This window comes from Heptranchias perlo, chromosome 38 (genome assembly GCF_035084215.1).
Source record: "Heptranchias perlo isolate sHepPer1 chromosome 38, sHepPer1.hap1, whole genome shotgun sequence".
Lineage (NCBI taxonomy): Eukaryota > Metazoa > Chordata > Chondrichthyes > Hexanchiformes > Hexanchidae > Heptranchias > Heptranchias perlo.
The window spans coordinates 7,668,340-7,695,906 of NC_090362.1; the positions used below are offsets into that span (position 1 = coordinate 7,668,340).

Below are 27,567 nucleotides of genomic sequence, written 5' to 3' on the forward strand. Positions count from 1 at the left end.
GAGCCAGACCATTCAGGATCGAAATCAGGAAGCACTTTTTCACAAAGGGTAGTAGAAATTTGGAACTCGCTCCCCCAAAGTGGCTGTGGATGCTGGGACAATTGGAGCTTTCAAGGCTGAGATCGATCGATTTTTGTTATGTACAGGCTTCAATGGATATGGAGCTACGGCAGAAAAATGGAGCTGTGGTGCAGATAAGCCATGATCTAATTGAATGGCAGAGCAGGCCCGAGGGGCTGAATGGCTGCCCGTTAATGTTACTATACTACTATCCAAGCTGGGATCTTCCTGATCTGTGTGGATCAGCTACTCGGGGCCTAATTAATTGATCAATTGGAAGAGTTCCTACCTTGGAAGTTTTGATGTTGGTCTGAAAGCAACAGTGTTAAGGCATGGTGGAAGGTTTACGTGGCAGCAGGAAATGCGGCAGCATGCGTGTAAATATATGCTGAGGCAAGTCCTGCCAGTTGCCTCCTTCCAATGTCTTTCCTATTTGGATTTATTGTACTTTGTGATTATTTTGACACAGACATTGAGCTAAAAGACGCTTCTGCCTCGATTTCTTTGTCATGTCAAGTAATATTTGTTTATCTTTCCTTCTGCTGACCCTTATAGCACAACACATTCTTTTGGGAGGGAATTGATGGCTCCAGGGTCCTGACCCATTTTCCGCCCGGGAACTCCTACGGAATGAAATGCCAGGTAGAGGAGGTAAGTATGAAGTAAACTTCAATCTTAATAGAACAGAGCAGGGTGAAAAGTAATGTTTTTTGAGCAGGTTGTCTTTTTTCCTCTCTTTTGAAATAGACCCATAGGATGGCACTGGCTTATATCCAAAGCCACAAAGCAATAAACACGTAGTACAAGTGCTCTCCCTAGAGGATTCGTAAAATAGATAATGTCCTGCGGTGCCCGCCCATTGCAGAAGACCTCAAGTGTACGGTGACACTGCGTGATCTCTCTTTAATCCACCCTGGCGCGCACAGGGCCTCGAAAGAGCGGCAAGCAGTCGGAGCGACTCCTTCCAGCGGATCCTACGCCTCCTGGACCTGTGGGTGGAGGTTTGAGCCAGACCCAGGAGCATGCCCTCTAGGAGGTCCTCTGATCTACTTTTTTCCCTATTAGAATATCATCCTAGCCATCCCCTGGTCTGTGAGGTCATCAGGGAATATGTTGCACCGACCCTGAGCTTTAAAACTGAATGTCAGCTCTGGAAGCAGAGAGCGTTTTGACTCCTGCAGAGATGCTGTACCAGACACCATGGGAGTTCCATCTTTCATACATAATGTAGACAAGGGCCTGGGAGCAGATCACTTGCCTACTGTTTCGGCAAAACAACAACAACTTGCATTTATATAGCGCCTTTAACACAGTAAAATGTCCCCAGGTACTTCACAGGAGCATTATCAGACAAAATTTGACACCGTGCCACATAAGGAAATTTTAGGGCGGGAGACCAAAAGCTTGGTCAAGGAGGTAGGTTTTAAGGAGCGTCTTAAAGTAAAATAGGGAGGGAATTCCAGAGCTTAGGGCCGAGACAATGGTGGGGCAAAGGAAATTGGGGATGCGCAAGAGGCCAGAATTGGAGGAGCACTGAGTTCTCGGAGGGTTGTAGGGTGGGAGGAGGTTACAGAGATAGGGAGGAGTGAGGCCAAGGAGGGATTTGAACACACGGATGAGAATTTTAAATTCAAGGCGTTGCTGGACCGGGAGCCAATGTAGGTCAGAGAAGAGAGCATGGGGAGAAAAAGCTAACACCTCCATTTAAGAACAAAACTCCTTTCTCATCATACCACATAATTTTTCTCAAATCGAGGCAAGTAAATTTTGCCAGTGCTCTGTTAATGCAGCTTAGTCAGCAGCTATTTTCGAGTGCATCTGCTCGATCAGGCTGTTTTCTTTTTCTTCTTTGCTGTCTTGTTCTTGGGCAGATCCGACTTCCTGCACTTCAACCAGAGTACAACAATATGTTGCCTCACTGAGCTGCTGTCGTGTGTCTTAATGTTTAACAATCTGCTGGGAAGGCGAGTCCTTTCAAACACTTACAGGAAAATTGGGAGCAAAACCATAACAGTTTTTTAATATAAATCTGTAAGCCTGAAGGAATACGTCTAACATAAGCCCATTGACCAGGAAGAGAGACCAAAGGCCAGATTGGTCTCTTAAAGGCTAGAAGGACAGTTCAGATCTCCAGGCTTCTAACTTTCTGGCTCTTTGGTGGGACACAGAGCAGCTTATAAAATTTGGCAATGGCTGTATTAATTAGCTCAGGGTTAGTTGAGACACCTTGCTGCAGTGCTGCCTACTTCTTATGTCATGTGCTTTATTTGCTGTGTCCCAGTGTTTGAAGTATCTAGCTTTCACTTTCAAAAGGGATTAGGAGAACTAAATTTTAATGTTTTCAAATTCAGCTGAGTTATTTTGCATAATGATTTGCTTCTTGCCTGAGTCATGTTGAGGGATTTAATCTCCAATTCAGGGGCACTGTCTTTTCTTTTCACATGTGGAGTATGAGATCATTCAAAACCTAAGAAAAGCCTAAACCGCCTCTCAGAATGTTGCAGTCCAGCAAATAACAATTTCTATACAAATTACACTGCCACATCTCAACAGCGGAAGGAGCTTTGATTTTTTTTTTCAAGAATGGAAATTAAAATATTTCAGTGACAAATTAAATATATACACGTCCTGATTTATTGTTGCATTTTAAAAATCTGTTCATAATTCATATGATTTTGGATTTGAAAAAATAGTGACTATTGGAGTTATTTGCTTATGTTAATTATTAACGTGTTCGTCATTAAAATGTTTTCAATCTCTGACTTAAAACAAAAACAACAAAATTCTTAATAATTTCTGTTGTTCTGATTAAAACATTTACTCCTCTGCTGTGTACAATCCATTGTCACCTTACTTTACACATTGGCAAAAATAATTTAATTTAGTCTTTACAGAAATGTTTGGTGCAACTATGAGCTCCAGTTTTCTCATTAGCCAGTGTTTTGTTTTGAGGTTTCTTTCAAATTGCATTTTATTTTTTCCCCTCTTTCGTTCCGCAGCGCTGAAAATGCACCAGTTTAGAGAGTAGGCAGCTGTAATTCCATTATTCAGACAATTGGTGAGGATAACTTCCTCAAACGTTGGCTTCTTCCCTGTGGGTAAAGCATTTAGTTTCCTTATGACCACAGAGCTAAGATCAGGAACTCCGTGCTGCAGGAGGGGGAGGTACTTGAGGCATGAATTTGTATCCTTCTGCCTTGTAGGCCATTGTGTTGGAGTTTTGGTGCCTTGCCCTACTGAGAACTCTGCATTCTTCCAACTCTGGCCTCTTGCGCATCCCCGATTTTAATCGCTCCACCATTGGTGGTCGTGCCTTCAGCTGTCTAGGTCCTAAGCTCTGAAATTCTCTCCTAAACCTCTCCGCCTCTCTCTCCTCCTTTAAGACGCTCCTTAAACCGACCTCTTTGACCAAGCTTTTAGTCACTCGTCCTAATATCTCCTTCTTTGGCTCAGTGTCATTTTTGTCTGATTACGCTCCTGTGAAGCAGCTTGGGGAGTTTTGCTCCTTGAAATGCAAGTTGTTGTTGTGTCACAACACTCAGGTATTGCCGACTTATTAAAATCAGTATTGATTTTGTCCCAAGTCTTGTCCCGCAGACTTAACCAGTTTGAAGAATCATTTTTTTTCTCTGTTGCAGCTGCTGAATACAGTTAAAAATAACAAGGACAAAGGTCGTGTAAATCACAGTGCACTCCTATTTGGGTTTGGCGATGGGGGAGGAGGACCCACACAAGACATGTTAGATCGACTACAGAGAATGCAGGACACAGATGGGCTACCCAGGTCAGGAAATAAAAACTGAAGTCTTGTACATTTTTAACTAACTTCCCATTTTAGTCTGTCCTGAAGGGACTCATTATTCATCTGCCCCTTTATATTCCTATCATTATGTAAAATAGTTTGCAAAATATGTATTGTGTATAAATAATTTTTAAAATTCTGCATATAACGCTGCATTTAAAAAGTCGTAAGTGATCGTTGAGCAGTATGCTGGGGACCCAGTGCAGCATAGTTCATGTATGTAATCCTTTCCCTGCTGAGTTCCTATTCTCAGCAGTGCTGCTAAGGAGAAGGATTGAATAGAGAAAGAGCCACCATTTGCACTATGCTAGCAACCTGAGCAATATTGTTTGAGATGCGGGAGTAGATTGAGTAAAAGGGGCCTATATTCTCTGGATTTTAGAAGAACGAGAGGAGATCTCTTTGAAAGATATAAGATTCTGAGGGGGCTTGACAGGGTAGGTGCTGAGAGGTTGTTTCTCTTGGCTAGAGGGTCTAGAACTAGGGTGCATAATCTCAGGATAAGGGGTCGGCCATTAAGGACTGAGATGAGGAGGAATTTCTTCACTTGGAAGGTTGTGAATCTTTGGAATTCTCTACCCCAGAGGGCTGTGTATGCTCAGTCGTTGAGTGTATTCAAGGCTGAGATCGATAGATTTTTGGACACTAGGGGAATCAAGGGATATGGGGATCGGGCAGGAAAGTGGAGTTGAGGTTGAAGATCAGCCATGGTCTTATTGAATGGCGGAGCAGGCCTACTCCTGTTTCTTATGTTCCTGCCGACCCTCTAATCTGGAGATGGCAGCGGACACGTTCAGGTCGAAGAAATGGGAAGGGAACAGAATACCATAGAAAGAGACATGCCATCAGAGTGGGTGGGTGGGTGGGTGGGGGAAAGAAGCTGGTCTGATTGGGTGGTGCAAAGGCTCAGCACATTTGTGTCAAACACATTGTAGCATGAAGTGCCAGGATTCAGGTCTGTACCCATGATCCACCACAAAAACGGCACCCCGTTGTTATGTCACACGTGAGAGTGTCAAAAGTATTAAAAATGAGGAAGCAAGCCAGTCATTTCCTGCTGGTTTTTCTGATCTTGATAACTTGGACTTCCCAGGGGCAGGTTCCAGGGATTACAAGGAGGAACTCCTTCAACAATTGTCCTCTAATGAGCACCAGGATGTTCCCCAGAGGGGAATCCCTGAACAGAGGCCTTAAAGGAACAGGCCAAGTTAAAACCAGTTCTATCTTAGCAGCTAAACACGTCAATCATGCCCAGACTACTTGTGATCACACTTTCAATGTGCCCTTGGCACAAAGACTGTTGTACTTCTGATCTCTCCGTTTTAAATGTAAATTCAGTGTGTGTAATCTATCTGCAACTCATTGTGAGAAATGCCACGGGACATCCACTAATACACGCAAAAAATGGGCTAATTTCCTCCTCTTGAATGTCCTGTCAGGGAGATAGATGCCTGGGTAGAGTCTGTGTTCATCTCTTGAGGGTACATTGGTGGGCGAGTTGCCCTGGATTGTCTCTATCAACAACTTTACTCCGCGAGTTCCTGAGCCACCCAGATCAGGAAGGTGGCAGGTTCGATCCCTTGTCTGTGCGGAGTTAGGTGACTCCAGTGTATTAGTGATTAGAGGTTGAATAGCGTGCCGCACTCCCTGTCCAGGCTCTTGCATGACCACTAGGGTAAGGTACTGGATGGCAACCGGTGTTTGTGGACGTACCCTAGCAATGAGTCAGGGAAAGAAAATTGGTGAGAAAAATTATCCATGAATTTTTATACTATCACAACAAAACATATATCTAATAATTTCTAATCTGCCGGTTAGATAGTTATTACTGCTGCTTCATTTTATGGAATGTGTTTGCCTAGAAAACAGTTAGTTTGTGATAGTTTTATTTTTCTTCCAAGGCTATTTTGTGACATTTACTCTTTCCTAAGGTTAGTTGGTCCTTGGTTGGTTATGACCGGTGAAGCATTCATATCGACTCTGTATTCCTATTAACAAAGGCACACACAATATAGTTCCAACAATTTTCTATTTTGGGTTTAACTAAAAATACCTGCCTGTACTCCACAGCCTGTCTCCTGACTGCCTGCCCTCCTTTTCTTCCACAGTAACTGCTTCCTGTCTACCCACTTTCTTCTGCACAGTCTCTGCCTCTCACTCACCTGCCACTTTCTCCAGTGGCTGCTGTCCACTGTCTTTCTACTCTCCTCCTTTCTCTCACCCATGTTTCCAGCCCACTTTCCATCTCTGCTCTCCAGCTGCCCCTCAGTCATAACTACAAAAATAAGCAATTTAAAAGAGTTTTAATTGAAAGTGGGAAAAAACTGTAAGCACTTAAATTCTGCTGGCCCTTTTCTCCATTCCTCTTTTTGCCCTCTCGCTCTGTTCTCACTTTTCTAACTTTAATTTTACTTTTTTTCTAACTAATCTAGACTAGTTTCTGTACCGTATTTCTCATTTTAAAAAAAATGTAACTTTTAAACTCCTTGCTGCTCTTGTTCCCTTTTCTTCCACACTTCCCATCTGTTTTGGAGGTGGAGCAATTTTTTTTAAAGTTGGATTTTGATTAGCTATTAAATCAGTTCCAAAGGCTGTGGTTTTTTTTAACTAATCAAAAGCCAGAATAATGATGATTGATGAGGCCCATTCACAAATGAACAGGGTTTTTTTACATTCCAAAACAGGAAGGGGTTTCTAACAGATACACTTGTTAGGCTGCAGAGAAACCACTTCTAATAACTAAATTCCTCTGTGGCATGTTGAGGATTAAAGCACAATTCTAGAATGGGATGTTTGTACAACATGTGTGTTCCTGCTCACCTGCAGTGATTATGTAATGTGTGCAATTTCTTTAACCTGGTAATACTTGAAGGGTGTGAGTTAGCTACTTGAATCCTTGTGTAGCGGATATCATAGAATTGTTACAGCAGAAAAGGAGGCCATTCAGCCCATCGAGCCTGTGCCGCCTCTTTGTAAGAGCAATCTAGTTAGTCCCATTCCCCCGCTCTTGCCCCATAGCCCTGCAAATTTTTTCCCTTCAAATATTTATCCAATTTCTTCTTGAAAGCCATGAATGAATCTGCTTCCACCACCCTTTCTGGCAGCGCATTCCAGATCATAACTACTCACTGCGTAAAAAAGTTTTTCCTCATGTCGCCTTTGGTACTTTTACCAATCACCTTAAATCTGTGTCCTCTTGTTCTTGACCCTTCCATCATTGGGAACAGTTTCTCTTTACTTACTTTATCTAAACCCGTTGTATATTGTAAGTTCATCTGTGTTTCTGCCAGTGATTTATTTTCTGCAACTTGTACAACACTGAGAGTCATATTTCAAGGTGTTATCTGTTGGGGCTTTCAACCAGGTACAAAGTGAACAATTTATGGATATACAGGAACACTGTGCTCTCAGCTGCCAGGTGATACTGGCTGTTTATGAACTTTGGTGAATTAATCAGAGTGAAGACAGTTTGGCATCTTAACGATAGTGATACTCTGTTCAGTGAGTATCCTCCCCCGCCCCCCTCTCCTCCCCCGCCCCCCTCTCCTCCCCCACCCCTTCCCTCTAATCCACAACGGTCCACTGATTTGTTGCACATAGTACTGCTGTTTCCAGATGTTGTTAGACTGTTGAAAACATAGTGACAATCAGAAAGTTGCCTGTGTGTCTGTATGTATATAATGGACCTCATATGTCATTGCTTACAGCAGTGTTGTCTACTACCTTAGCCATTAGCCTTGTGTGGCTAATTGCATTTTTGATTAGTAAATAAAAAAAATGAGTAATCGGCACCGTCATTAGGCATGTGATCTCAATGCTCATTCGCACAGCGTAAGCATGTGAACTTTAACTTTTCGTTGTGTTTGTGTTGGTAAAATGGTGAGACGAAAAGCAGATTGAGTGTCTTTTGATTGTTGAGTGTTTTACCTCCTTGGTTACTGAATGGTGGTAGATGTTAAGTAAATATACATGTATGAAGTACATTTACCCATATTGTGTGTGTAAGGAGTCTTCTACTAAAATTAGTGCATGTGGCTAAAACGGTGTTGCTGTAACCACACCTTTGACTAATCAGCAATTTCTACTGGACAACACTGGCTTACGGGTAACCCAGGGTCTGGAGTGCAGTAGCTGCCAACCAGGCTTCTCCCATTTAAATATAACCTTTACAATTAACCATTAAGATTAATTCTTCTCCCTCTCTCTCTTCCCCGTCCCTCTCTCCCTATGAACATCCAGATTGCTGTAGCTGAGGTCAATTAGCGATCGGTAAATTGCTTGTAATTCTAAGGCACCAAGTCAGAAGAATTCAAGATGAAATGTTTGTCTACCTTTATCTTTATTTTTTTTAAAAATATTTTGCATCTGCAACAAAGTGTGACGTGAAAGTTATTAATGAAATGCTTACCCTGAGGTTAACCCTGTCCTGCTGGCTGCTAATAGATATTCTCCATCTCAGGGTGAAACAGTCCACCCCAGAGATCTTCTTCTCAACGCTGGAAGCTGACACCACAATGCTCTGTACCTGGGTTGGTGAACTCTTCTTGGAACTACACAATGGATCCTACACCTCCCAGGCAAAGGTGGGAATCTTTATCATTTTAGTTTTAGTATTGATCCCTTCCCTCTTTCTCACACCATTAGTGAATAATGTTTCAGTTTCCCAGTCAGTGTTGAAACCACAAGCCATATTAGAGCTATAATTTATTGAAGTGTTAAAATAAATATATGATGTAACTTCCATGATCCTCCAGCAGATAATAGCACACGCACATGTATCATTAAAAAGCTTGTGTACGCACGCAATCACTCTTGTCCACACATTTTACTTTCGGTTGCCATGATTTTTTTGTCACACTTTTATGTCAGTATTTAACATTGAAATTCTCTGTGTAATCACTTATAATTGATTTTCCCTATGTAAACAGTTGCTCATAACTTTGATGATGAACCAATGAACCACTCAAAATATTTTTCCTCAATTTTCATCTCTCATTTTTTTCTTAGTAGCTGAAATTTATAATGTCCAAAATTAGATTTTAAACAAATTTAAATTTTAAAAATTATATATTTGATAAAATGTACCCATTGAATGTACCCCTTAATGTCTTTTAATGCCTTCATTTAAAGTTTTTACTTTAAGACCTCAGCCTCTCTCAAAGGTCTGGGTTTCAGCTGGTTATTTGTACTTCACAGCAGTTGAGAGAAAGCTTTCTGCATAACATCAATGCATCAACAGGAATTGAAAGATAGTAGGGGTATGTCCCTTCATTCTGTGAGGATATGAGATTTGTTTATGCTTTGTTTCCAAAAAGATTTTGCAAGAAACTGGAAATTGAAATAAAAGTATTGAGAATTGAGGCAAGGCCATTTATATAATGTGCTGACAATTGTGCTTTCTGTTGTGAACTCCTTGCAGACAAAAACACTGAACAGAAGCACCTGTGTTTGTAGCTTCTTCAATGGTTAGAAAAGAAATAGATTGCTGTTTATGGCTGTTGAAAATTCAGTTGAAACTCTCTCAATGATTTTTTTACATGTATAAAAACTTGAAAACTACATAAATAGATTTTTGAGTGTTTTATTAGGTAATTTTTGTTTATGAAAATTTGTTTATTAAAGACTGCATTAAGTCGGTAAACTCACTAATCATGCACTAAATTTTCTTCTTCTGTGCTCCTGGTGCATGTCGGCAGTGCATCTCTGGAAACTGTGCACCCCCACCCCCTGATTTTCCATCCATTGATTTTAAGAAGCAGAAAACTTGCACTTAAATGGTTAAAGGCAGAAACATTAAGGGCTCGATTTTCGGATGTCCAAGCGGGTGCATTCGTGGGGAGGGGGCTCCGAAAATTGGGGATTCCCGGGGCAGGTCCGGAGGCCGGCTCCAACCCGCCCACTTCCGGGTTCCCCAATGACGCGCTTAGATGCGCGCGCAGCCCCCGCATGCGGGACTCCCACTGGCAATTAAAGCCGGTGGGATCCCACTTAAACCAATTAACTGGATACTTCAGGTCGTTAGGAGACCTGATTTGTAGGATGTTTTAGGAGGGGTGAGATTTTCAGGTCAACTTAACTGAGCGTGTTTCCCGTACTGGGGGAAACACTCCCAGTTGAAATGGACGTGTTGCAGCCACCATCCTGTGGCAGCTGCAAAGATCCATTTGACAGGTAGTGGGGGGAGACCCTCACTCATTGCAGGAGGCCACTCTGTCACTTTGGACAAAGTTTGGCCCACACCACCCTCTTCTTAATGCAAAAAATCACAACCTTGCAACCTCAACCCCGGCGTGCAGACACATTTACCTACCTTGCGGACCCCCTCAAACGTACATCTTCCGGATGGGGGCCGCCATAGCTGCAGTCATGACCTCCTCGGAGGACGAACAGCATCACCAGCCTCGCCGGCCACACCGTCCACCTCTGACACATGGAGCTCCACAACACAGTGCTGTGACACATCCATCTGCACAGCAGGAGGAAGGGTAACCGCAGAGAGAGATGCGTCGCAGAAGGCATCGCCCTCGCCACAGAGTCTCAGACCGAGGCTCGGCATCCTGGACCTCTCTGAGGAACAGTGCACACGGAAGCTCAGAGTCACTCGACATGTAGTCATGGACATCAGCAGCCTCCTTGATGCCGAGCTGCTCCCGGCTGGCCCGAGCACCATCTTCTTACCTGTCGCTGACAAAGTCACCACTACCCTCAACAACTTCTCCTCCGCATCCTTCCAGGGTGCCACCGGGGACATCGCTGGCGTCTCTCAGTCGTCTGCACAAAAGAGCCCTGCAAATACACCTACACGCACTCTGAAGTGACACAATGGGTGGCATCAGTTGTGGGTCTTCATGGTGATCCTCAGGAAAGGGCATTATTGCTCAAACCAGACAAGATTTGCAAAGATGTGGCAGTAGTGGTGATAACAAATTTTTATATTTATTTACAAAACAAACAAAAGTAAATCAAAAACATGATATTTTGTCTTACACCCTTGTGCATCCCCTTTGTGCTCACAAAACCTTCGCCTTACGTTTATAGGAACCCCTACGTGGTGCTACCCCTGTGGCTTCAGCAGAGGTAGTGGCAGTTTGCTCTTGTCCGTGCCCTGACCGATGAGATGCTTTGTGCGGACGCCGTTTGGGTTTCGGTGCCCGTGAGGGCCCCTCCAAAGACTGCTCCACCTGCACCTGTGCAGGGGCAGACTCGGCCACCTGGAGAGGAGGCAGCATTGCGAGTACTGGTTGAGAGGGGGGCAACGGGTGAGACGTGGGAGAGCTTTGAGTGGCGTCCCTACTTCCACGTCCCCTTTCGCCATCATCCCCCTCCTGGGCCAGGCCCACATCACTCCTTCCACCCTGCTGGACGACAGTTTGGAGGACTTGTGTGAAGCCTTGGAAGGCCAGTTGTAATGTATCTGTCAGCCTGTTTAAGGCGGCAGAATGTTGCTCACCCTGAATCCGAACGGCCGTTGTCAGGGCCTGAATGGACTCGTTGTGGAGTCGTGCTTGAAGCTCGATGGAGGCTAGCCTTTCCTCCATCGCAGACATTCCCGCACCTACCCGCGACACTATCTCAAAGATGTCTTCACGTCCCCATGACACTATCTCGGAGATACTCTCCTGTACCTGTACCACCATTCCACTCATGCAGGAGTTGGACACCTCCATCCTCTGCGCGATTGTGGAGAGTGCGCGTGGCAACTGTTCCAGTACCTCGGCAATGTGCTGCTGGCCCCCGATGACTCTCCTTTTCATGGCTGGCTCCCAGGGTTCAGCATCTGGGTTCAGCTGAGCAGAGCCTGGAGAAGAGTGCTCCCACCGACGCGGACTCTCCACGGTTGTCCCTGCCACCAGGGTCTGCTCGTGTTCACGTGCGTGGTGACTCACCATGTGCAAGCCCAACTAAGTGAGGACGGGGACCCACCGAGGTGTGTGTATCTGCGCTGGTGGATGGCTGGCTCAGATGTGACAATGCCCCCTCAGAGGCCGGCAGGTCCTCTGAGGAATCGCCCTCCGCCGTCACGGCGCTCGCAGATGGCCCTGCAAGAGAACAGAAAGCAATATTAAGCACGTGGACAGATGTCGAGGTGCTGCAGATGCCAAGTGATGTTAAGATCATTCACTATCATGAGTGCTGAGTGTTAGGTTTCTGTCACCAGCCGCTTGTGCACTCCCAGTCTCGGCGTCCGCCGTGGACAGGCACTCTAGCGTCCAGCTTATTTTGAGTGCCTGTTGCTCCGCGTCTGTTAAGACCACCTGGTGTGGCGGGCCCCCTCCAGTCCTTGCCCTCTCCCAGGCGTTCTGGCATCTCTTCTCCTATCAAGGCAAATCACAGAGGCGTGATTGAGTGATGGTTGCATGGTGACCCGCTGCATGCATCGGTGTGGCTGGGGGTGAGCGTGAGGGAGATGCATGAGAGAGTGCATGTGAGATATAGCCATGAGATTGTATGAGGGTTGGGTTGCGTGGTAGTGTTCGAATGGGAACTGGGGCGGTGAGTAAGTGCAGGCAAGGTGAGGATGATGGTTGAGTGGATGTGAGGACTGATGCGAGAGCGTTGTGGTGGCAGTGCTGAAGGGGTTGTGTGGTGGTGGAGGTGATGTGGAAGACGGAGTGTGGGAGAATGCGTAAGTATACTCACTTTGGCTGACCTGGTTAAGTCATTAAAGCGCTTCCTGCACTGGACCCAGGTTCAGCACACATTGCCACTGCTGCTGACCTCCTCAGCCACCTCCAGTCAGGCCTTCTTGGTGGTGGAGGGAGGACACCTCCTCCCATCCGATGGAAAAAAAAATTCCCTCCTCCTCCTCACCCCATTGAGCAGCACCTGGAGTGAGGAGTCAGAGAACCTTGGAGCAGCCTTGCCTCTGGCCTGCTCCATGATCCAAAATTGGTTCTTTGCTGCAGGAGGAGCATTGGAGGACTGCCCCTTTAAATAGAGCTCCTCCTGCTGACAGCCTGTGATGCGGTTGCGCAGTGCGCCCGCTGCGCAGGTCTGGAACGGGAAACCCGGAAGCACGCGTAAGTACCTTCAATTAGGCTGCGATCGCGTGCGGAGCACCCCGAATTCACTGGGTACGTTACCCATGCGCCCAGTCGACCCCCCGCTGTCAACCCGCCTCCCTCCTAATATCGGGCCCTAAGACAGGAACGAGATGATGATGGGAACATCGGGGGGTGTAAAGGGGGCTATGGATGGACAGGAAGAGGCTGACGGCAGGAACATAGTGGGGCCTGATGGTTGGACATGAGCCAATGATGGTTAGGGTCTCATTCACCTGGGATCCCCTCCTCCACATGGCTGTGTTGAGCCCTGTTCCCTCCCAACACTGTCAGATCACAGCAGCCCACAATTCTGCCTACCTCTGCCCCTCCCCACCAATGCTTCAAAATCCCAACCTCTTGCTGGATCCCAATACCCCATAAACTTCATCCCCTCCCAGATCTTAGGAGGCCCTTGGTGTTCACGAGCCTCTAGACTGCATTCACAGTGTGCTCCTTGATCCTAGAACCACCCTAATGTTTCCAGACCATGAGTTCTATCTTTACAATGTCCCCCATATCTTGGGATCCCACTTCTAGTGCTTCTAGAACCTCTTCAGTATTTCCAGGACCGTCCTCACTTCAAAATACTGTTAGACCCTGACACCCCATCCCTGTACTCACAGACTTCAGATCGTCAGCACCGTGGACCCAGGGCCACACCCATTGCTGATAAGTCAGCGTCCTTGATAATACTACTTAGCATCGTACCCTGTTCTTATAAAACCCCTGTCTCCCTGGGCAATGCTGCAGGAGATCTGCTAGTATATACATAAAAACGCTGTGTCTAGCACACGTCTTGGCCGTCCTACTTCCTGTGTAGGGCATCACACTTCACGGATAAAATATGTATTACACTAGCACCCAATTGGCTCAAATTCCTTGTTCATAAAACTATCTCGTCACAGCTGAAAAGATCATGAATGTAGTAATCAACATTTAGGAAGCGGGAATGCATACCACTATTCGTGAAGTTTAAAAGAAAAATCTACTACAAACCAAAGGAGCAGTCAGCAACAGCTATGAATAGAAAAGGAGAAAGTCAATAAGAAAAGTATTTTTAAAATCCTTTTGGCTGCCATCTTGGATTTTCCACCAAGTGATGCTCTTACTACTGGAAACATAAAGGCATGAAAAAAATAGAAAATTTCAAGAAGATGATTAAACTACACGGTAGCATTTCCTGTAACGGTGTTTTCCACTGGAGGCCTCCACCTATGTGAGAAGCCTCAGTCTGGAGTTCGTAGGAGTTCCCAGCTCTATCGCTCTCGACTGAAAAGTCTCAACCACGTTGAAACTATGGCTCCCAGCCTGCATTTGTGCCTACAAATTGCAGAGAATTTTCTTCATGATAAATGGAATGACTGGCAATTCACATAGGATGCCTGGACATGCTACTTAGAACCCAAGCCTCCTGGACTCCTTTTTATTAATGGAAAGTTACTGCAGACAGAACCCCCACGGAAACCATTATTAGACGCAGTTAAAGTTATTTGATTATTTTTGTTTAAAAAAACTAAAATAAGCAAGATAAAGCATAAACTCTCTCCAACTTTTTTGAGGTAACCAAAAACAAGAACTGCATGTACTATAATACTGGCTGATCTCCTGGAACAAGCACAGTAAGAGGGATGAAAGAGAGATACAGAAAAATCAGTGAATGAGGAAGGATTAGGGTGGGAGTGACTCAAAGAATCATCGAATTTTACAGCACAGAATGAGGTTTGTCGGCCAGCTGCATCTGCCCCAGCTCTTTCAAATAGTTATCCACTTAGTTTCATTTCCCTACCTTTTCCCCATATCCTTTTAAAATGTATGTTCACTTCCCTTTTAAAAGCTTAAAGTAGCTCATAATATTTTGTAATGCATTCGAAATGGTTACACCAGGTGCATTTCTTTTATTTGTTTTTGAGTTCTCATATAAATAATCAGCAATGAGTCATATAAACAACAGTAGCAAATTCTGGAAGGACTGTAACATTATTCATGTTTTGAATGGAGGTTCTCAATATACATTCTGATTTAAACACGATTTAAGGAGAACGTTTTGGTAACTAAGTTCTGCTGTGGAGCTATTTGGTGAAGAAGGAAAAGATATCAATTGTTTTAGTCTGTAAGTTTTATGCTAATGTTAAAGTTCACTGTGAAAACCCACATCCTAAACAGATGGACAATAAAGGAAATTGTGGCTTATCCAAGACTGGATGTCGGACAAGCGATCTGACAACACTGAGGCAACGGAGGACTTGATAGAAGTAGTAAAGTTCCCCAACTTCAATACAGAGACTTACTTTAAGTAACTGTGGTATATATTTATCTATTTGCAATGGACAAGGAAATCTATTAATTTCCAAGGCACTCATCAAAAAAAACCACTCATTTCACTGTCTGTGGTGAGAGCACTTACAAACTTCTATCCGATTTCTCTCAGTGTTGATGTGCACCTGTCACACATTTCCACACCCGAACAACCCCTGTTGCAGCAGCATAACCGAGTCGCCCTGAGCAATACCACCGGAGATGTAGCAGTGCAGACTGAGATTGTACTAGTGATTCAAGCATAGCATTGTATGGTAAACTAGATGGCCTGGAATTTTCGCATGATTTCCGCCCAGATTTATGAAATGAAATAGCACAAAAGATCACAGAATTTTAAGCGTGAGTTACGCCCATAACCACTTTACGCTGGAGTTTCCGCGTTCTTTTAGGCTGGTTCAAAAGCCCATTCGCTCGAAGCAATCCCCGCCCACAAAACCGGCCATGCCACCCAGGACGGAATGGCAAGTTTCCGCCAATTGTGCCCATTCAGGAGTGTTCATCCCATTGTGCCCAGAATCTCAGGCGCACGAGCGCCCGTGGTCACGTTAATTAATCGTTAATGAGTTGCAGCTGCTGTGACCAGCAGTCAATTAAAGCCTCACTCAGGTCTATTTCTTAGACTGATGCTACAATTACTTTAAATTCAGTTTAAATTAGTTCAAATTCGGTCAGTTGATTTGCCCTTGCCACTTAAGGCCTGTGACCAGCAGTCAATTGAATCCACTGATTGGCCTGTTTGTTCAGCTGCAGGAATTACTTGAACAAGTAATTAGTTTAAATTCAATCATCTGGAGGCCCAATTGGCCACGTTCCAGTCAATGATCGATTACAATCGATAACACTGCTTGATTGCGCTGATTCATGGGAGATGTTACGGTCGGACTTATGCTAACGAGTTTGACTGTAATGAGTTTGACCGTAATGAGTTTGGGCTTAACTTCATTGTGGCAAAACCAGCTCAGTGTCCCCCGCAGATAAAGAGAGATACAGAAAAATCAGTGAATGAGGAAGGATTAAGGTGGGAGTATCTCAGCCTTTTACCGGTTCCGCCCCCCTAGAGGAAACTCCAGACCAATGTGTTTATCAGAATCCAAATTTGTGGACCATTTTGTTGTGAAATGTTCAAGTTTTTCATAATTTTATAGAATATAGCTAGCAGAATTGCTTTTGTATATTTAGTATCACATTTTAATCTCAATTAAACCAAGATCTTTCTGTGGTAAAACTGTACGGCCATCAGCTACGTGGGCAATTCGTGTTTCTACTCGGAAGGAGGCAGTGAGAGGTGCCACAAGGACCCTTCAGAGCATGCTAAGAGAGCATTAGAGGGTAGCTGTGGACTTATTGAAGGGGGAATTCAAGCCTGAGACGGCAGGAGGAGAGTAGGAAACCATTGGAGCAATGATGAGTTGGAATAGGAATTGTTGGGGGTGGGGGGGGGAGTGCAAAGTACCAGAGAAATGAAAGTTGGCATGACTGGACAATTAGAAGAGAAGGAGACAGGAGAGAAAAGGCCAAGAATTTTTTTTAAAAGGGGAAATAGGAGCAATAGGCTCTGGTCCAGAGCGGCAGCCAAAATGTGCACGTGAATGTACACAACTGTGGTCCCGTCTGTCTGTCTGTGTAAAAGATCCCATAGCAATATTCAAAGAGCGGGGGAGTTCTTCCAGTGTCCTGGCCAACATTTCTACCTCAATCAACACCTCCAAAAACAGATTAACTGGTCATTTATCTCATTGCTGTCTGTGGGGCCTTGCTGTGTGCAATTTGGCTGGCACTTTTGCCTACATTACAACTGTGACTACACTTCAAAAGGGCTTCATTGGCTGCAACTGGTTTTCTTTCTTACATTTATCCATTTTCCTTTTAAAAGCTGTTCTGAATTCTACTTCCACCACTATTTCATTCTAAAAGCCCTCTGGATAAAAATATTTTTGTGTCTCCCTTTGTTCTTTTGTTATGATCTTACATTTATGTCCTTCAGCTACAAACTCTCTGATTGGAATAGTTTTTCCTGGTTTACCTTATTGAAACCCTTTATAACTTTAAACACTTCTATCGGATCTCTTTTTCACCTTCTTTGTGCTAATGTCATCTGAAACTCTGCTGCCCATACCCTAACTCGCACCGTCCTGTTCATTCATCACCCCTGTGCTCGCTGACCTACATTGTCTCCTAGTCCGCCAACGCCTTGATTTTAAAATGATCATCCTTGTGTTCAAATCCCTCCATGGCCTCGCCCCTTCCTATCTCTGTAACCTCTTCCAGCCCTACAACCCTCCGAGAGCTCCACGTCCCTCCAACTCTGGCCTCTTGCGCATCCCCGACTCCCTTCCCCCCACCATTGGCGGCCGTGTCTTCAGCTATCTAGGCCCTGAGCTCTGGAATTTCCTCCCTGAACCTCTCCACCTCTCCTCCTTTGAGACTCAGCTTAAACCTACCTCTTTGACCAAGCATTTGTCCTAATTGTCTCCTCCTTTGGCTCGGTGTCAATTTTTGTCTGATTACGCTCCTGTGAAGCGCCTTGGGACATTTTACTATGTTAAAGGCACTACATAAATACAGTTGTTAATGAAAAGAGCCCCAGTTTCTCCAGTTCCACCTCATAACTAAAGTCTCTCATCCATAGTATTGATATGTATGAATGCATTGTGACACAGTGACATGGTGCAGGTTCTTGCCCCAGAATCCCCACATGGGAGGGGGAAGGATTTGCTGCGTTTGTTTTTATATTTGATTATGCTGCTGCGAAGCGCTTTGGGGCATTTTTATGTTAAAGGTGCTATGTAAATGCAAGTTGCTATGTGTAGCAAAATCATAAATGTGCTCTCTTTGAATGATTTTTAATTTTGCTACACATGAATTCCCCATCTCAGCCAACCAATCTGGGCCAACCTTTCTAGCAGGACATACTCATGTCAGGGAATGATGTATGCCACAAATAGGGGCAGAGGGGGAAACGTGTTCAATAGATCCAGGATTTATATTTATAAATGAAATGGATAAAGAAGAAGCTGATGAGGCATTTTCACTAAATCAGGAGCCGAGAGCTAGAGGGATTACATGAGCTATATTTAAGTGAAGGGAAAACTTCTCACAATTGCGAAAAGGCACAGTCGTGACATATGAACATTAGCAAGAACAGATCGAAATAGTCCATTTGGTTTATTGAGCGTGCTCCTTCCAACAGCTTGCACTGTAGGGGAAGAGGGGGAAACGTTCAATTGATTCAGGGCTTAAATTTATAAATGAAATGGATAAAGAAGGAGTTGATGAGGTTTTTCCACTAAATCTAGAGCCGAGAGCTAATTTCAAATTTAAGACTTTTTTTGTATGTCTCTGTAGATTAAGAAAGGCAATCGTAAATGTGAGTGTATCCTTCACAGCATTGAAGTGGTGAGCAGCTTGGCTTCTGTCCAGAAAGACAACTTCCAATATCCAAGTTCCCAACTGCAGCATCTGTGGAGGTAACATCTATTTCATGAGATTTCATTTATTTAGTTCATTTCTCTGTTCTTTTAGATGTCCTTGTGATGCATAACATTCCAAGTCAAGAAGCTAGGTAGCTGAGATCTTACCCAGCCTCTGCCACGAATGCTATGCAACCAAATTGTAGGCGCTGTGAAAGAGAGGCTCATTCCCTCTTTAATTTCTCTTCTTTCTTTCCGCCCCCCCCCCCCCCCGTGGTGAAATGCTTTACTTCCACTTGACCCTCTCCACAATGGCCGCACCAAGGTTGGAACACCATCCTGTAGAAGATCATGGGGCAAATCACAGGCTTGCCATTCTGGTAGAATGGATCTTTCATGGGTGGCATATGGTGTTGGAGGAATGGCATACAATTTCTATGGCACTAGGAATGTTGGGGAAAATCAGATGGAGGAGAAACCCTAGTTTCTATATAGAATAGGCAATGGCCTGGGAGAAAATCACCTGACCTCCCCAGTGTATTGAATGGGAGGACTAAATTGGAAAAGGTTTTCTAATGTTTGACAGCAAGAGTAGCCATTCATAGTGCCAGGACTTGCTATTTGATCAGTTAAATTTCCAGCTGGAATCGCAGACATGACTAAAGTTCTGTTTAAACTTGTGATTTATGCTGGAAATATAACTCTGGCTTTCTGTGAGTTTAAATTTCCCGCATAAAACGTGAGCATTTTACAAAAAGCTCTGCAAATAGTGGGACTCGTCAGTGTTGGCAGTGCTGCGCTGAGCTGGTTGCTGCATATGAAATCTGTATTGGAAGTTGACTGGAGGCTACGATGCTGAAACATTGACAGGGATGATACCAGAACTGAGAGGATATACCTATCAGGAAAGATTGATCAGGCTTGGGGCTCTTTGCTCTAGAAAAGAGAAGGCTGAGAGGCTACCTGATTGAGGTCTTCAAGGTTGTGAAAGGGTCTGATAGGGTAGACGTAGAGAAGATGTTTCCTCTTGTGGGGGGAGACCAAAACTAGGGGCCATAAATAGTAACCAATAGTCACCAATAAATCCAATAGGGAATACAGGAGAAACTTCTTTACCCAGAGAGTCATTAGAATGTGGAACTTGCTACCACAAGGAGTAGTTGAGGCGACTAGCATGGATGCCTTTAAGGGGAAGCTAGATAAGCACATGAGGAAGAAAGGATTAGAAGGATATGTTGATCGGGTTAGATGAAGAGTGGTAGGAGGAGGCTCGTGTGGAGCACAAACACCGGCATGGACCAGTTGGGCCGAATAGCCCGTTTCTGTGCTGTAAATTCAATGTAATTCTCTGTAATTGTCACATTTCAGACTGCTGCTCCTCAATCAGTTCCACGATGTGCTGCCTGGCACCTGTATTCAGTCTGTAGTGGAAGATGCTGTGAAGTACTATGAAGGTAAGGCATCTGTCCTTTTTGCATATTGTAGAACAACCTGAGTGCCGCAATTATATTTACTTATCAGGCAATCAGAGTAAAATATAATATTCCAGTTGCATGATTCCTTACATAATTTTGTTATAGGTAATTACAATGCTTTATTATACTGGATAATTACAATTATATAATTATACCATCATACAGTTATTTAACAATACATATAAATTTCATTTTATTACTTTCAAATTGCTGTAATTTCCTAGGTTGTAGAGACAGTAGGACTCGTACAATGTAGGTAATTTGAGTAGATATATTTTAAGACGTGCTTATGCTTCCTTCAGTAACCCTTTTGTTGCTTTGAAAATGGTGTTCTGTCACTGCCTTCTCTATCTGCCTCCAGTTTAGACTCTCTTTTGTAATTCCACATGATTCAATGAATAGGCACCCGATATTGTGAAATTTTGTCATAAAGGGGATCTGGTCCGTTTAGAACTATTTGTTCAGCTTTCTCCCAATGAGTAAAAAATCTTTCTTATTCGTGTAACCTCCATATACAAACAGGAAGTCTTGGTGTAAAAGCTGACTGAAAAAGCGTATGCAACAGTTTTCAGTTGCTGAAAAGTAAGTGTATGCCCCTCTGCTGAAATTAAAGATGTACGGTGTATACTCGCAGCTCCACTCCTGGTTAGAACTTCCTACACTCGAGCAGAGATTGCATCATGAGCAAATCATGCTCTCTGGCAGCGGCCTGCATCCTTGCTCAAAGTGTTACTATCTTTACATTTCTGCTCAGGAGGGCAACTGCTGAAATAGTCCAAGTTGGCCTGAAGCTATAGGTTGTCAGGAACCTGCATCCAATAGTGTGTTACTGTGATATGCTTCCTGGTTGCGTGTGTAGATTGAATGAAAGAGGAAGAAAGTTAGAGTCTTCCTCATTCTTTGAAGTTCATTTTTCACATACAAAGCTCTCTCCTGCCCACTCAATCACTCCTCTTATACCCGACAAGGCTTGGAGTTACAGTCAGTGTGCTTTTATTTTCAAAAGGGGACAAGTTTCATTTTATACCTTTTTATTAGGGCATGGATGGCTGAAGAAACGGCTACCAATTTGTGGGGAGAAGGGAGTGAGGGATACACAAGAGCTCAGAGTCAGAGGCGCGCAGAGTCCTCGGAGGGTTGTAGGACTGGAGGAGGTTACAGAGATCAGGAGGGTGAGGCCATAAAGGAATTTAAACGCGAGGATGAGAATTTTAAATTGGGAACTTTGGGAGACCAGGAGCCAATGTTGGGTTACACAAGTGTAATGAGTGAACGAGTCTTGGAAAGGAATAGGATAAGGGAAGCAGAGTTTTGGATGAAGTGAAGATTATGGAGGATAGGAGGCCAGCCAGGAGAGCATTGGAATAGTCGTGTCTGGAGGTAACATAAGCATGAATAAGGATTTAGGCAGGGGCGGGAACTGGTGATGTTACGGTGGTGGAAGACTGGTCTTCGTAATGGATAGAATATGGGGTCAGAATCTCAGCTCAGGGTCAAAGAAGACGCCAAGGTTGCAAACAGTCTGGTTCAACCTGAGATAGTGGCTGGGGTGTGGGATGGAATTGGTGACTAGGGCACGGAGTTTGTGGAGAAGACGAGGAAATTGTGGATTATCCATGACTGGATATCGGACGAGAAATCTGACAACACCGAGGAGATGGAGAGGTCGAACTGGGTGTCGTCAGCGTATATGTGTAATTATATACAACAACAGCAACTTGCATTTACAAAGTGTGCCTTTAAAATAAAGATCCCAAGGCGCTTCCCAGGAGCGTATTCAGACAAAAAATTGACACCGAACCAAAGAAGGAGACATTGGGATAGTTTTAATTGTTTATTTATGTCATGTTTGACCTCTTTCTGTGATTGTTGATTTATCATTACTTAATCACTTAAAATTAGACTGAAATATGTCAGAGCTCTCACTGAGTTTAAGGATCCCCTCTTGATGGTTTTTGCTGACAAGAAGTGAGGATGCAGACAGGGTGAGGCTATGAATCAGAGAGCCGAGGGGGAATATCACCTGACTGGAAGGATTGGAATTTTAAGATACCGTATTTGCGAGAATGATTTTTCTCCCCCTCCCCCCTTCCCTCTGACTAGATAAATAGATTTTCCTTTTTGTTTGTGGAACTTGACTCGCATTCAATGAATGAAGACTCTACTTGCATCAAGTGATCTACCATTTTATTTTTCCACTTAACTTTGTTAATTGTCGGCAGAAATCCAGAGTGGTGGGAATGAACTTCTGAAAGAGGCCATACAGTGTCTCTTGGGAGGATCTGTGCAGGAGACTGGGAGGAACATAAATGTCCTAAACACACTGTCATGGGAACGAACCGAAGTCATCTCGATGCCTCGACTGGAGGGAGAGGAAGTCCTAGGTACGTAAAATTAAACTTGGTGGCCCAGAAGCTCCTAACCAGAGAGCCTTTATTTAGAATCTCTGCCTCAGCTGACCAAACTCATTTGCCCTGTATAGGAGAGTGTAAAGCAAGACTCGGCTGGTCCCTATATGGGACACAAACCCTGTACTGTTGAGGGAAACTAGCATGAGCAGCCATACCCTACAGGAGCACACATCCTGTCATCCAATGGCAGCAGGGTATTGATGGAGCCTGTGGAGAACTCTATTGTGGCGGAATTTTATTCATGGCAAAGTTTCATTTGCAAAAAGTATTTGTGGTCAAAAATAAATAGTTTTTCAACAACAGACTCTGAAATATGATTTTATTTCTATTTTTAAATGTACTTCATTATCTTCCATATTTTAGGTCCCACATCATTCATTATTCCCCAGGTGAGGGGATGGCCCAGCTTTTCCCTTGTCTCTGTTAATGCTGCTCTTGAGTCAGCACCCAGGGTGACGTCCTCATCCCAGCTCCGTGCAGGGAAGCCTGGTCTGTGCCCAGTTCTGTATGAGGAAGTCTGGTCTGTGCGCTGCTCCATGTAGGGAAGCCTGGCCTGTGTGCAGCTGCATGTGGGGAAGCCTGGCCTATGCCCAGCTCTGTGTGAGGAAGCCTGGCCTGTGCGCAGCTCCGTGTGGGGGAAGCCTGGCCTGTGCCCAGCTCCATGTGGGGAAGCCTGGCCTATGCCCAGCTCCATGTGGGGAAGCCTGGCCTATGCCCAGCTCTGTGTGAGGAAGCCTGGCCTGTGCCCAGCTCCGTGTGGGGGAAGCCTGGTCTGTGCCCAGCTCCGTGTGGGGGAAGCCTGGTCTGTGCCCAGCTCTGTGTGGGGGAAACCTGGTCTGTGCCCAGCTCCGTGTGGGGGAAGCCTGGTCTGTGCCCAGCTCCGTGTGGGGGAAGCCTGGTCTGTGCCCAGCTCCGTGTGGGGGAAGCCTGGCCTGTGCCCAGCTCCGTGTGGGGGAAGCCTGGCCTGTGCCCAGCTCCGTGTGGGGGAAGCCTGGCCTGTGCCCAGCTCCGTGTGGGGGAAGCCTGGTCTGTGCCCAGCTCCGTGTGGGGGAAGCCTGGTCTGTGCCCAGCTCCGTGTGGGGGAAGCCTGGCCTGTGCCCAGCTTCTTTACATGACAGAGTGAGCAAGATTAGGACTGTTCTGGATGGGGTGTCGCAGGTGAAAGTCTGCGTACTGGAATGCCAACTTGCTATACCACCGTGATACCGCTGTTCTTGGTGTGATTGCGGTAGCACATTTAGAACAGTCATGACTGCATTTTATGTGCCAGGTTTCTTCTTTCTTTCTTGAAAGTGGTGATTCCTGCAAAGGTACAGCTCAACAGCCGTTGGCTGCCCTTTGCAACCCTGCCTGAGTAGCCATCATAGACAGTGAATGTTAGCAGGCCATTCGACTGTGGGGAGCATCACAGCACAGCCTGATCCTGTCCAGCGATTGAGAGTGGATGTGCTGGTTTATATTTTGTCTCCCCAGCCCAGGGATGCTGAGGCTAGTTCTATGCCACTCAGATCATCTAACACAGCACATGACAGGATCGAACCTGGGGCCTTCTAGTCTATGGCTCACTGCCTTTGCCAACTGAGCCATTAGGAGAAACCTCCAGCCACACCTGTTGGCGATGACCACAGCCATCACACAAACATGCCGTGAATCTGTCCTGTCAGTGACTGTGTCACGGAACCAGCTAGGGAGCATTTATTTTTATCCAGACTTCCTGATTCACAAATCATAGAAAGGTTACAGCACAAAAGGAGGCCATTCGGCCCATCGAGCCCCGTGCCGGCTCTCTGCAAGAGCATTCTAGCTAGTCCCACTCCCCCGCCCTTTCATTTAGCCCTTCAAATTTTTTCCCTTCAAGTACTTATCCAATTCCCTTTTGAAAGCCATGATTGAATCTGCCTCCACCACCCCCTCGGGCAGTGTATTCCAGATCATAACCACTCACAGCTTTAAAAAGTTTTTCCTCATGTCACCTTTCGTTCTTTTGCCAATCACCTTAAATCTATGTCCTCTGGTTCTTGACTCTTCCGCCAATGGGAACATTTTCTCTCTATCTACTCTGTCTAGCCCCCTCATGATTTTGAACACCTCTATCAAATCTCCTCTCAACCTTCTCTGCTCTAAGGAGAACAACCCCAGCTTCTTCAGTATATCCACGTAACTGAAGTTCTTCATCCCTGGAATCATTCTAGTAAATCTTTTCTGCACCTTCCCTAAGGCCTTCATATCCTTCCTAAAGTGCGGTGCTCAGAGTTGGACACAATACTCCAATTGTGGCCGAACCAGTGTTTTATGAAGGTTCATCATAACTTCCTTGCTTTTGTACTCTATGCCTCTATTTCTAAAGCCCAGGATCCCGCATGCTTTTTTAAACTGCTTTCTCAACCTGCCCTGCCACCTTTGATGATTTGTGCATGTATACCCCCAGATCTCTCTGTTCCTGCACCCCACTCCTTTAGAATTGTACCATTTAGTTTTTATTGCCTCTCCTTGTTCTTCCTACCAAAATATATCACTTCTCACTTCTCTGTGTTAAATTTCATCCGCCACGTCTCGCCCATTCCATCAGTCTGTCTGTATCCTCTTGAAGTCTATCACTATCCTCCTCACTGATCACTACACTTCCAAGTTTTGTGTCATCTGCAAATTTTGAAATGGTGCCCTGTACACCCAATTCCAAGTCATTAATATATATCAAGAAAAGCAGTGGTCCCAGCACTGACCCCTGGGGAACACCACTGTATACCTTCCTCCAGTCCGTTCACCACTACTCTCTGTTTCCTGTCACTTAGCCAATTTCGTATCCATGCTGCCTCTGCCCCTTTTATTCCATGGGCTTCAACTTTGTTGACAAGCCTATTACGTGGCACTTTATCAAACGCCTTTTAGAAATCCATATACACCACATCAACCGCATTGCCCTCATCAACCCTCTCTGTTGCCTCATCAAAAAAACTCAATCAGGTTAGTTAAACACGATTTGCCTTTGACAAATCCATGCTGGCTTTCCTTAATTAATCCACACTTGTCGAAGTGACTGTTAATTTTTCCCAGATTATCGTTTCTAAAAGTTTCCCCACCACCGAGGTTAAATTGACTGGCCCGTAGTTGCTGGGTTTATCCTTACATCCTTTTTTGAATAAGGGTGTAACATTTGCAGTTCTCCAGTACTCTGGCACCATCCCCGTATCTAAGGGTGATTGGAACATTATGGCCAGTACCTCCGCAATTTCCACCCTTACTTCCCTCAGCAACCTAGGATTCATTCCATCCGGACTGGGTGAATTATCTACTTTAAGTACAGCCAACCTTTCTAGTACCTCCTTTTTATCAATTTTTAGTCCATCCAGTATCTGAACTATCTCCTCTTTTACTGTGACTTTGGCAGCATCTTCTTCCTTGGTAAAGACAGATGCAAAGTACTCATTTAGTACCACAGCCGTGCCCTCTGCCTCCATGTGTAGGTCTTCTTTTTGGTCCCGAAGTTCTTAAAATCAACTTTCCTTAACTAAACCAAACCTTGATAGAGTAAGTAAGGAGAAACTGTTTCCAGTTGCTGAAAGGTCAGTAACCAGAGGAGACAGATTTAAGGTGATCGGCAAAAGAACCAGAGACGACATGAGGAAAGATTTTTTTATGCAGCGAGTTGTAATGATCTGGAATGCACTGCCTGAAAGGGTGGTGGAAACAGATTCGATAGTAACTTTCAAATGGGAATTAGATAAATACTTGAAGGAAAAAAATTTACATTGCTTTGGGGAAAGAGCAGGGGAATAGGACTAATTGAATAGCTCTTTCGAAGAGCCGGCACAGGCACAATGGGCCGAATGGCCGCCTCCTGTGCTGTACCTACGATGATACTATGTACATTGTTTTCTTTGAAGATATACAAGACAAATTTGTTACAGTGGTAATAAAGTGTGACATTAGAAATTATTTTATGAAGGGGTTTACACAAATAATACTTAGAAAGGTTGCAGCTATTTGAAGGGTCCAGTTGATGCAAAACTGCTAAAGGCAAACTTGAACAGATTACGAATGTTCCTCAATATCCCATGACTGACCCATAAACTTTAATTCTTTCCTGGTATTGTATATCTTTGCTACGCAGACTTTTTTTGTTTACATTTTTACAAAGCAAGTGTTTTAAATGGCTGGTTAATACTTGACCCAAGTTGTTCCCCAGGTGTATTATTTTTTTTCACCAGAGTTCTGTCCCGTGATTTCATCAGGTCTCAGGACTGACCATGACACAGCAGCCATGTTAATCGGGCAACATCTGCTCTGTGGTTGCCACATGCCACTTTGGAATAACTAACGCTCTCATCTTGTTCATCCCTACTTTGCCGGTGCCTTTGATATCCAACGAGAGCATATGTTAGTTCTGAGGGGTCAACATTACATCAGTCAAAGTTCAGGGATCAACCTCCTATCAGTGTAGAATCCTACTAATGTATCATAATATGGGCCAGAGTCTGCTTTATATGCCCTAGATAAACAGTGGTAAACCTGACAGCGCTATCGAATTGTGATTCAGTATGTAGAAGCTTTGGTATTCCTCTGGCTGTCACCTTTGGCTGAATCACATGGTGTGCGGGTTGGAGCCAATAGCAAGTCACTACTCTGTAACCCCATGCCCGCAAACAACAACAGTAAAAACTGAAAATAGGAAATGACTACTTTTATTTTACGATTTTCAGTTGTTTCACAGTTATAGTATGACACGGTACAATGGACATGGCTTGCATTTTACATTTTTAATATGCATTATATATGGAAAGGTTTGGCACCCGGCATTAAAATGTGGTGGCTTATGGACAACTGTGGTTTACTTCAACAGGTGGTGAAGCTTAATACCTACTGGCCCTGTGGAAATTGTTCACAATGTTGCTACACTGTTGGCCCAAGAAAACCCAAATTCCAAGAGTTACTTGTCTTCCTGATAAATCATTCTCTTCAAAGGGAACGGAAAGCCTTTCTATTCAAAGAACTCATCCCATCTCTATCTTTTAAAAATATATATACATATTGTACTTGCTTTGAGACATA

General features: G+C 44.5%; 1 protein-coding gene across 1 annotated transcript in view; it reads left to right on the plus strand.

Annotated features, from left to right (window-relative positions):
* The window catches only part of man2c1 (mannosidase, alpha, class 2C, member 1), an 89,922-nt gene that overhangs the window by 33,361 nt on the left and 28,994 nt on the right, over positions 1-27,567 (plus strand). Inside the window, exons 11-16 of the mRNA XM_067973362.1 lie at positions 616-711; positions 3,699-3,844; positions 8,322-8,445; positions 18,568-18,689; positions 20,001-20,086; positions 22,330-22,491. Coding sequence (XP_067829463.1) covers positions 616-711; positions 3,699-3,844; positions 8,322-8,445; positions 18,568-18,689; positions 20,001-20,086; positions 22,330-22,491 — 736 coding nt within the window. The remainder of the gene's footprint in view (positions 1-615; positions 712-3,698; positions 3,845-8,321; positions 8,446-18,567; positions 18,690-20,000; positions 20,087-22,329; positions 22,492-27,567) is intronic.